Source organism: Protopterus annectens, chromosome 3.part1, assembly GCF_019279795.1.
Source record: "Protopterus annectens isolate FY-2018-M chromosome 3.part1, PAN1.0, whole genome shotgun sequence".
NCBI lineage: Eukaryota > Metazoa > Chordata > Ceratodontiformes > Protopteridae > Protopterus > Protopterus annectens.
Genome location: NC_056732.1, coordinates 1,728,263,356 through 1,728,275,670, shown reverse-complemented (window position 1 = coordinate 1,728,275,670; position 12,315 = coordinate 1,728,263,356). Strand labels below are relative to the sequence as shown.

Below are 12,315 nucleotides of genomic sequence, written 5' to 3'. Positions count from 1 at the left end.
CAATAACATAATAAAATACTCACTTCCTTTTTTGTTAACATTACAAAAATCTAAATTCAAAATATTAAATATTGAAATAACTGCCAATGTTAATGTCCAAACCTCACAGTGCTTTAATTTTAAAATACAATTAATAGAAAACTTTTCATTCAGGTCTGGAAAATCTGTAGCATTAAGGAGCAACTGCCACAAGAGCTCATGGCTTTCGATAAGAAATTCTTCAATAAATCCACCCTAGGGGTACAATCTTACCTGCTCCAATACAAAAATGTAAATTCATGCCCCCACATACCTCAATATACTTGAGTAATGCATTTGTATTTTTCTTTTTCCTAATATCATAATAATGTTTATAAATACGTTCTCTCAATTTTCCACTAGTTTTTCCAATATAAAATGCTGGGCATGATTTACATTCAGCCAAACAAATCACACCTTTTGACTCAAAAGAAAAGTGACCTTTAGAATTAATAGCTTTCCCCCTTAACAATAACACTATTGGTTTTCAAAATGTAGGGCCATTGGTGGCAATGGCTAAATTTAAATATCCCAATTCCTTGTTGGTCCATCGCATTCAAATAATTTTTTAAAGACCTATCTTTTCTACATGTAACAAGGTCTTCCCCCAATGTCTTTATTAATTCTTTATTTTCATTAAAAAGGACCCAATTTTTATATTAATACCCAATAATGGGTTACTATGCAAAGTGAAAGCGGTAATAAAGGACCTCTCATTCTTTTTTTCTGGGTCATATCAATACAATAAAAAAGAAGTGAGCATTTTATTACTTTGATTGTTACTTATGATTGGCCAATATTTACCATGTGATTTGAGGTACAAGGGTTTTTTAAACAAATGAATGAATGTTTATTTTTTAATTGCTCTGATGAAGTTCCATTGGGAGAAACAAAAGCGCTCTATAATTAATAAAATATTTGTTTATTCAGTTCCTATCAGAGTGTTGTATATTCTTTCAATCTCAGTGTTTTTGCACTTTGTGAAGCTACTATACTGTATCCTGCCCCTCACTGCTGTGTGTTACATGTGTATGTTGTATCTGACACACAGCATGGCCATTTAATGGGTAGGTAATGTCTGACACATGGCATGGTCAGTTAATGCTCTGCATGAAATGTTACTATACTATACTATGCACTGTCCTCACTGCTGTGTTACATGGGTAGGTTATAGCTGATGCACAGCATGTCCAATTAATGCACACTACAACATAGTGTGGATATACTACTGCATTTGTTGTGTCCAGTCTTGTCCATAGTTTTCAACCACATGCTTTTTTTTGTTTGTTTGTTTTTTGCCAGTGCCCCAGCATGTGGCATCTGCCTTTGCCCCTTCTCTGCCACTGACACTGGTCTAGTCCTCCACTGGCAAGACCCTGCTCTAGCTATTTGTATACTACCATGTTGTGGAGAATTTCACCGAGAGTAAATATCCTGCTGCACATTTATTTTATTTTATTTGCTTTTGTTAACCAGGAAAGTCCAGTGGGCTGGTGTGAGCCCATTTTCAGTGGAGACCCGGGGAGAAAAGCTCCAAAAACTATGTACATAATAAAGAATTTGTTTAGAAAGTTAATAACAGCATATAACAATATACAAGAGTAACGACATAAGAGTCAGAAGTAACATTGACAATATATGGCTATATGTTATGAAAGACTTGGATGCATAGCAAGGTATTCAGTATATCAGACAGATTATAATAATCTACACATACACAATTTTTTTTATCATGTGAGGCAGGATGAGGCACATTGCCGCGGTGGTGCAGCGGTTAGCATTGTCGCCTCACAGCAAGAGGTTCTCCCATTCGATTCTTGTCTGGAGCACCTTCTGTGTGGAGTCTGCATGTCCTCCCCACGGCCGAGTGACGTTTAAAGATATGCAGGTAGGTGCGTATGTGAATGGGCGTGCCTTCTTTGAAGGTTGGGCGTCAGGCTGGCAACTCGGTCCCATAAAAATCTACTGCCAATCATTAGCGGACTGGAGTTCCGCTGTGGCGACTCCTAACCGGGAAACGACAAAAAGACATTACAAAGACTTAATTAAGGAGAGTGAATAAGAGTGTGGGTGTATGAGAGATGAGTCAAGACAGGACATCTCCAGAGCATACTGCAGTGCACCCCCAAGGAATCTAAACAGTTGAAATGGGTCTTCAATAAACCAAATAAATGCTGAACAATTATTCTAAGTCAGCAACAGTGCAACATTGTACTGCATCTCAGTCATGCTCTGTGGGTTCCATATCAATGTCAGATCAGTGGCTCCAGTGCAAATTCAGCATAGCCAGAAGATGCCCCTGTGGGAAATCACCCTGCACAAATCAATGGTATAAGTGACATTTACCAGAAGTGAGAATGATTGCCAGTGACAAAGCAGAAACCCTTCAGGCTGATATACCAGTGACCATGTGGACAAGGCAAGGCCTTGATGGGAATATGGGTGCAATCAATGGCCTCTAGTATCTCAGGGAAATTGTTAATTTTGCAGAAGACCCACATAGTGCTGTTTGTCTTCTCTGGCATCAGTAGGTATCACATATGCTTTACCACATGTTGCAACATAACACCAAGGAACTGGTGCAGTATTTATGATGTAGATGCCTGTGATATGCCCATTGTGTCCCCTGATGGCTGCTGGATGCTTCATGTAGCAATAACAGTCAATGCTACAGCCCCACTGTGGACATCTGCTGTGAGAACCACCCTTAGCATATACTGTTTGGCTAACACAGATGCTACTATCTTAGCCCAGTCTCTGTCTCTGCTGACAAAGAAATGATGGTGTACAAACTCACTGCCAGCCATGGGTCATCACACCACTTTTATGTATTTCTGAATCACTCTGCCATGTTGTTTCTCTCATTTGCATGCACAATTGGGTTCATCACCATGATGTTGCCCATTTCTACATCATTCTATAGTCATTTACATAAGATGCTGACCGCACAATTTCACCCGATTGTATGATGGCTCTAACTGTGTCTTTGAAATGGCCCAACCCTGCAGGTCACTACTCACACTGCATTTTCATCTAATGCATTGTGCTATTTGTTTCTGAATATTGGCCTTAGTTAATGGCTAGGTTTGTCAGCCCTGTTTTCTGTGCAGTTATGAAAAATAAAATATGAAAAAACTAATATTTAAATAAGAAATGAACTATATTTGATAAATGTAATTTATCATTTTAATTTCCAGAATAGAAAAAAACGTTAACAAATTCTACAAATAGTTTAAAATTTTCTTCACATTAACAGCACTATTCATACAGATAAGTGTAACCAACAAATACAAATGGTGTGTCTGAGATCCCCTTACCTAGAGAAATCATGTTCTCATAGTTCTGCACCATCACGTTCCTGTGTAGCTCTTTCTGCTGTTTACTTAACATCTCCCACTCCTCTCCTGAAAACTCAACAGCGACATCTGCAAAGCTTTGTGGAACCTGAAAGCACAAATATTTACTTGTTCTTCATCTGACTGTATGGAGAAGAGAGTTTAAAATGTTTCAAAAAGAATGCAACTATGTTCAAAACTGCCAAAGGAATATTAGTTGCTAACCTGAGAGAATTAATACATTTTATTTGCTTCACTTTCAATGAAAGCTTTATATAAATTCATCTTTTTTAGGAGTGGATAACAGCCAGAATGACATCTTCTGTTAATTCTATCCCAGTAAAACAGCACTTACTTCAGAGCAGTTAGAATAACAAACAGTGCAAGACATGAATTCATTAATATGTAAAGGAAAATCATATGATATGGTTTTATAACCTACGCATGTAACCTACTGCATTCAGACTGACTCAGAAGTCCAAAAATGTTAAGACAAGCAAATCACACATCAACATTTTCATTGCAGCTATACAAATTATATGAAATCAATTCTGACAACCATTTGTTTGGAGGGGGGTTCTCTGTCTCTGATTCTTATTTAAACATCTTTATTAAACTATCACTTAAGACATCGGGTAATTCTGGCAATGATGGAAAGTGCCCTAATATGCTAGGAAAGTGTCCCAATATATCTTTCATGCCTACTGGAAAAATGTCCCAATAAAATGCCCTGTAGGAAGTCACCCCTGCACCTACAAATGGTACATGTGACATGTGCTAGATGAGGGAATCATGTGAAATGCCTGCACAATGAACAGACACACTGTTTCTAATACCCTGAGTGTTGTACACCACCTGGCAAATGATAGTAAAAACCCTCCTGGCTAATATACCAGTGTCCATGTGGACCAGATGATCCTTAATGGGAATGGGATTGTGCAGTCAATGGCCCCTAGTTCCTCCAAGAAATGGGCTATTTTACAAAACACCCACATAGCACTTTTTGTCTCCTGGCATAAGTGGGTATCACATATGCTTTACCAGATGTTGCATCATAACACCAAGGAAAGGATGTAGTATTTCTGATGACGATGCCTGTGATATGCCAACTGTTTCCCCTGGTGGTTGCTGGATGGTGCTGTAGCAATGGTAGCCAAAGTTATATATACCTTAGAGTCCCCAAGGATTAGTATTCCATGTATTCCACACCATTCCATGTAAGAACAGCATGTCTAACAGCTTCATTGCTTTTGTGTGTAGGAGCATGAATATGCACACATGAGGGTTTAAGGTATAACAGAAATACCATCAAAGACTATGAATGATATGGTAGCTGAGGTAGGGGTGTCATATATTTCCCCATGCAAGAGACTCCACCCCTACCTGTTGACTGTCCAGATTTTTGCCTCATATTTTTGGTCTATTCCTCATAAAATCTGTAGTTTTCTGACAAACCAATGGGATGATCTGAGGACTGAAGTCACTAAATAATGACATACATTTGAGTTAAAGACTTCATATCCTATGGAAAATATATGTTAACACAAACCCTGTTACTGTATAAATGTTCTAAATTTATAAGAGCATTATTTAAAATCTGTCCTTATGTTTGGTTCTTTATCCCCCCCCCACCGTTTTGTCAGACTTTGTCCAGTTTTCTTGCACTAAAAGGCTGAGAGGTATGAAATGCATTTTTGGGGAAATGATTGAAGTTCTTCATATCATTGGGGCAAGGACATACCCCACCTCAAAAACTCACAAATGAGGGGGGTGACCAGCCTAAGAATGAGATGACAGCTTAAAAAAGAGCTCCCAACCTGTTCAGTGGAATGACAAGTGTTTAGCTAGAGTTAAAAGTATTTTGTTAGATTCCCAAAGAAATCAGAAGGAGAATATAATTTAGAGCAACTGCAGCTGCTCAAAAATGTGCTCTATCCAATGATCAGTTGTTCATCCTTTTTAAAAAAATGACCTGCTTGGTTGCAGTAGTTGAGGTTTACCATGACAGAATCCTGTGACAGCAGAAAAAAATTAAAGAACTTGAACAAAAGAAGCCCATTTTACAAATAACAGTTATAATGCTAGAACAGAACTGGGAAGTAGTTTGGGAAACAGTGGAAAGATGTGAATGAATAAAACAAGATATAAACAAAGTAGATGATTGAGAGAATAGATTGAGCTGAATTAATGTTCACATTAAGGGACAATCTTTAGACAGGGAGTTGTAAATGGTTGTGGAAAAAATCTTGAAAGTGATGATGCATGTACCTTCTTTTTTAGATCCTGAAACTGAAAGACATATCATGTTGGAAGGAGGCAAAAAGCATCATGTGATTTTAAACTTGAATACAGCAGCTATTAACAACTATGCACTCCACTGGGATACAAGAATGGATTACAGTGAACAGTAGAAAGCAAAGTGGAGTATTGACTTTTATAACAAATTATTCACCCTGATTGTATATTTTGCACCAGCAAATGATTAGATTTAAATAAAAGCTTCACAGCTATAATCACAGCTGCACCTTAGTATTTCCAGCAAATTGTGTTGTCAAAGCAGATGGAGAAAATGTTTTTTTTTTAATAAATCTAATGAAACAGACACATTTAAAAAAAGGTTATGCAAATTGATAGTACAAAGTTGGAAGAGGACTTGACTGAAAGGGAGATGGAATGGGAATGCTTCAGTAGGAAGAGCTCCATGAAAACTCCTCAGAAAGGTCCTGGAGCAAAAAAGAGACACATACAGGAGAAATAACTGAAAGACCAATAAGGGAGTAGCAAGGATGAAATAATTGAGACTGGAATAAGGAAAAAAAGAGGCAGAGAAAAAAACAAAACAAACAAATGAAAGATCCTAAAGATATAAAGGAAGACAGAATGTTACTTTGGAACCATCTGTAAAAGGAGGATTTACATCAATGAGAAAGACACCAATGCTTCAGCAAGGACAGTAACTACAAATAGACAAAATATTTAAAAGTAAAAAACATGGTCTGAAATTTTTTTCAAGATCACCTGATTCCAAAGATGAATATTGTTAGTTTGAGAAAGGACTGGAGAGATTGGATCAAAGCATACCGAATGGCTGAACATTTAATGGGCAGCTAGGTTTTGTTCTACTGATAGGATGAAGGGGTGGATTCTATGTGATTCACCTAATGTCCAGTATGTACTCTATGGATATGTTACTGTTTTTCAACTCAAGTGTGACCTGCTCAAGTGAGAGTTGATAGGTAACCACCTAATTTTTACTCTGTTTTCATTATACATGTACTTTTTCTTTTATACCAGAAAAAATGTTTAAAGAATAATGCAGATAATTCATTATTTTAAGGAAATGTTTGTTTGGGAATAACTAAGTCTGGTAAGCATATCTGGGGTGCTGCTTCAACAATACAGGGATTGTCTTGTACACATTATGGTCAGGAGAGCTTCTTTCAATTCTCTTAAGTATATTGATGGAGATACTTAGTGGTATAGCCACCGGATTCATCAATCTGGCATTGGTGTGATTACACCCAAGTGACATCCTAGCCAAGAAGATTATCTTGGAAGATACATGTGGCTGGTAGGGAATGGTTTAAGACATGAACCAATGGATTACAATTAAAGTATACAGTAATGTATTGTAGAGGGCAGTGACCTTCCTATATGTAGGAAAATAATACTGCAAAAGATTCAAAGAGGAAAACTAAACTGAAAATAAAAGAAGCTTTTATGTTTAGAAATAAACAATATCCCAGTGTTTTTGTCAATCATAACCCTGAATGACAGAAGAAGGGAGTACTTATGATTTTAGTAACCGCTTACATATATACACACAGCAGATATGAAGTAGTGGTCTGAGTAGATGGCTTTTCTGGAAAGGGGTGATTAGGGAATAGGTGTCTCAGTGTTCATAAAGGACAAACACACTGCTAGACTGGTCCAACAATATGACTCATTTGAGCTACTCCATGCCAAACTAACCATATGTGTGAACCTCTATCATATCCCTGTTAGCTACAGATTCCTTAGAATGAGTCTGGAAAACCACACCTCCTACTTAAACCTACTGGAATCTCTTAACATTCAGCCTGACACCATACTTATGGGTGATTTCAACTAGCTCTCCATAAACTGAGACTTACACAACCCATAATTCACGTACTCAGAGGTTTTTGGACTTCGTCAATGCAAACACTCTGGAGCAAGTAGTTAGCTCCTCAGCTAGAGATACAAATATCCCAGACCTAGTATCACAAACATGGGGGGGGCTGCTACCTCCCAAACATTAACTCCTCCCTGGTGTAGTTAGCTCCCCAGCTAGAGACACAAATATCCCAGACCTAGTATTCACAAACATGGGGGGGGTGCTGCTACATTAACTCCTCCCCAGCTAGAGACACAAATATCCCAGACCTAGTATTCACAAACATGGGGGGGATGCTGCTACCTCCCAAACATTAACTCCTCCCTGGTGAGATCTGACCACAAAATCATTTCCTTTAGTGTTAAAACTAATCTATAACGACCATCAAACTCCAAACTGTTAAGAACTTTGCTAAGACCAATTACCTCAAACTAAGTGACAGCTTATTAAACTTCAAGCCCCTCCAACCCCAGATGACGGTGAAGCCTATTCTGAGCTGTACACAAAAGCACTGTACAACTGTACTCATAGGTACATAGAGGAGGCATTACTTGTCCGAGTCAAACCTGTGCAAACTGGCAAAAATAAACCACCCTGGTGACCGCTAGCATAAATAGGCTACTCAACCAAAGGAAAAAAATCCTCTCCAAATTGAAGAAGGAACACACAAAACAGCGCAAAAAGACACTCACCAGTCTAAACAAAGTAGACAACTGGTCAAGTCTGCCAAAGCAAACTATGAAGCAAAGATAGCCTTCCCAGGTAAAAGATAACCATAAGGCTTTTTTTTAATTATGTTTGTAATCTTAGGGGAAATGTTCAGCAATGTGCCAAGTTAATCATGAACAGCAACACTTACACCCAGCCTGAAACTACAGCAAACCTGCTGGCTGACAAGTTCAGTTCAAATCCCCCATCACCTCCTACCACACCCAATGAAATACCTGCAACCATCCCTGTACCAGTCATTCCAAGGGAACATGTCCTTACTGCACTCACTAAAGCCAAAAACACAGTCTCCATGGGTCCTGACAACATTCCAGGATGCTTCTTAAATAGCTTAAAACAGAATCTATTAGGGCCACTAAAAACCCTCCTTAACCACAGCCTCTGGACGGGTTTTGTCCCAGAGGAATGGAGGACTGCAACAGTCATCCGTTTGTACAAGGAGGACCTATCAACTGACCCAGGGAACTACAGACCCATAATCTGCTTGACAAGTCATATCTGCAAGGTCGTGGACAGAATTATCATGGACCTGATCAATAAATACACAGGAACTCTCCAAACACTGGACCACACCCAATCTGGCTTTGTCAAAGGGACATCTTGCCTGCTCAAGCTGGTGGACTTAAAGAAAGTCACCAGGGCCATGGATGAGGTTAAAAGGGTACACACCACTTATCTAGACCTGGCCAAAGCTTTCAACACAATCCCCCACTTACAGGTCATAGATAAACTTACTAAGTTAGACATAAACCCCTACAGTGTCAGATGGACAGACAACTGGTTCACTGACAGGACATGTCCGGATAGATGAATCCACCTCCAATAAGAAGCCTGTTACTAGTGGTGTCCCACAGGGCTCAGCTCTGGGACCCCTCCTGTTTGGTATATATTTCTCTGAAGTGAAGGCCAATGTTGGGGGCCTCTGGCTTGCTAAGTTCACTGATGACTGTAAGCTGGGAGCAATTACTGAATCCCCAAATGATGCTGACATCCTGCAAACAGACCTAAAAATGCAAAAGGACTGGTACCAAAATCACGATCTGAGACTAAATGATAAAAAATGCATAGTCATACCCTTCAGTAAATCAGATATCCCCACAAATTAAAATATAATAATGACCCCTAAAAGTAGACCCAATGGTAAGGAACCTAGGAACACAGATAGATAGTAACCTAACATTTGACCAAGTAGCTACACTAGTGAAGAAATATCCTGTGTGGCTCAACCTATAAGTAAATGCATTGCATCAAGATCAAAGGAAGTTATAGTGCCATTGTACTCGGCCTTCATCAGGCCCATCACTGAGTACAATGATCCCTTCTGAATGTACCTAACCAGGCGCTTACACCAACTGGAGCAGTCCCAAGTTTCTCACTAAAAAAATTCAACACACAAGACACATGCCTTATGCAGACCGACTAATAACCCTATCCCTTTACTCCATCTTATAATGTTTATCTGGAGAGGACTTATGCCTGACCTACAAGGCATTCCCTGATCCATCCCTGATGAAAATGTTATGTATTCACAAGAAAAATTATACGAATGTTACATGTTCTGTGGACCTGAACCTTATTTTTGACTCTAACAGAACTGTATTAATTTATTTTATTTGACATTTGTTAACTGTGTTGGTCCAACTGAGTTAAAGCCCATTTTCAGTGGAGACTCGAGGAGAAAAGCTCCGGTACAGAAATAGGAAAATGTTTACAATATATAACATAAACAAAGTCGAAATAAACAAGATATCACTGGTCACAAGTTTGAGAAACAGAAATTATAAGCATAACTATGTTTCATACAATAAACTTGAAATGACCAAAGATTTTATAAATGTACTATTACATAACAAGTTTGGGTAAGCTGGTATAGCCATAACAAATGAAGGTGTTCACATGCAGAGAATTTCATAGCAGATCAAGAAATTATGAGTAAAAGGAAGAGGTGAATTTGCTGGAGAGACAGATTTGTATCCCAAAGGAAGGCTATCTCATCTATTAAATAAATGCCCCTTCTTTGTAAAATAAAGCCAGACCCTTGCTCTCTTCAAAAAGAATTTGGATAAATGGATGGGGGATCATAAATTCACTTGTGGGGTACTGCCCATGTCCCTTATGGCAGAGGGACTCTGTAAAATGACTCAGGGAAAAATTACTCCAAAACCGAAAGACATACTACCCTGATAATTCCCCTGATATGGCATGGTGTATTAAGATACAACACTGTCATATCCTGGGAATTATTGGTTAGGCTTCTAAAGGCTCTTGTGCCATTAACCTAGTAATCACCTATGAACCTATGGAAAGATAAGGGCGACAGAAAATACTTATGTTCCAAATAGTTACAATATTTGATTTTTTTATTAATTTAGTACATACAGGGGATTTTTTTAAATAAATGTAGATGTGGTTGCATTGCTTGGGAATTTTAATTTAGTCCTGGAGTAACGTTTAGATTAACATTTGGGGAAAAAGAAGGACATAAAGTAGCAAAAGTAGTAAAAACATGGATGTGTGCAGGATATTGACATTTTGTTTTCTAGGGGCATTTCTAGACATGTCAGCAGGATTGGTTTGGTCTTGATGCCAGAGTGGTTGGTGTAGATCAGAGCATGTGTGTCTACCTTTAAGAAACATTTCCATATTCAGCATGTGTATATAAATACAGAGCACGTGCAGGCAGCAGTGCCATTCTGAGAGAACAGCCAGAATGTTAACATGTATGAATGCAGTAGTCAGTCTGTTTATAAGTTTATTTACGTTTAAATTACAAAGTGTGTGTGTGTGTGTGTGTGTGTGTGTGTGTGTGTGTGTGTGTGTGTGTGTGTGTGTGTGTGTGTGTGTGTGTGTCTGTGTGCATGTATGTAATAAAGCTGCATGAACAGAACGCACATCTGCATGTCTGTTTTATCCTGACTGGATGAGCAACATAGTGTCAGAACTGGGATTAAGGCAGATACTTCTTTAAGCCATGAGGTGCAGAGTGGAAAGTGAAAGCAAACCAAGCAGATGGAGTGAAACTGAGCACAGACAGACAAAAAAGCGCTTACCACTTTGTACTTTGCTGTGATTAAACGTTTTTCTGTGTGTTATCTTGGTGCATTTTTTACTTTTTACCTTTCATTTGGATTTATTTCTGCACCAAGGTTTTACCCAACACGGTTTCTTTGGTTTTCTGTTTTTGGTTTTGTTCGGTGAAGGGACACACAGCTCCATGGAAGATACTACAACTGAGCAGTCTGTCAGTGGACATCACCGTTTCCCTAAGGATTCTAGACATTCCTGTGAATCCGTTGTTGAATACTGTTATACAAACTGGTATGGATGAAACTTTTTCTAATCAACGTTTACCAGAATATTTTCAGCAATATAAAAATCTAGAAAATATGATGTATAAATACAAGAGACTGCAATGGCAGAGGTTACATCTTCAACCTTCATTGGAAGCCAAAATTATTCCACGAGGCCTAAGAATTCTGAATATGCCCACTTATGGTGATACATATCCAGTCCTGCTACATAAATGGCAAGAATTGAATTTACAATTTAGTTCTCAATATATGGAACTTTTAATAGACTTTTTTCACCTATTGAAGCTGACTTAAAAGCACAGATTATTGATCTTGAAACAAAAATCACTGACAATTTTTCTTGTGATATTACATTCAACAAAATGAGTCAACTACAGGATAATATAGTTGCTTATGAGAAGAAACTACAGTCTATTAAGTTATCCAAACTTAATAGAGATAAAACCGACTTTGCAACAAACAATGTCTTTTCCTGGCCAAAAGAAGTTAAAACTACATCTATTCAGAGTAATGGTCCATTTAATGCAAATACTGCATCGCAGGGAAACACGACTGGCTCCTCTTGTCCTGTTTCCGGTTCTACGAATGATCGGGGAGTTATGGCGCCCGTATCTACAAATGCTACACAAGTGGAACCAGGTTTGTAAATTCCTGTTACTGCTACTAGCAATGTGGCAGTTCCTACTACTAGAGACGATCGGGGAGTTTTGGCGCCCGTATCTACGAACGTTATGCAAGCAGAACCAGGTATACAACCTTCTTTTACTGCTTTTAGCAGTTTGGAGAC

At 38.4% G+C, this 12,315-nt stretch overlaps 1 protein-coding gene across 1 annotated transcript in view; it reads right to left on the bottom strand.

Moving 5' to 3' along the window:
• LOC122798643 (zinc finger protein 569-like) overlaps positions 1-3,461 on the bottom strand; it is a 784,097-nt gene extending 780,636 nt beyond the window's left edge. The window contains exon 1 of the mRNA XM_044067729.1: positions 3,336-3,461. Coding sequence (XP_043923664.1) covers positions 3,336-3,408 — 73 coding nt within the window. The 5' untranslated portion in view covers positions 3,409-3,461. The remainder of the gene's footprint in view (positions 1-3,335) is intronic.
• Between the last annotated feature and the right edge of the window lie 8,854 nt (positions 3,462-12,315).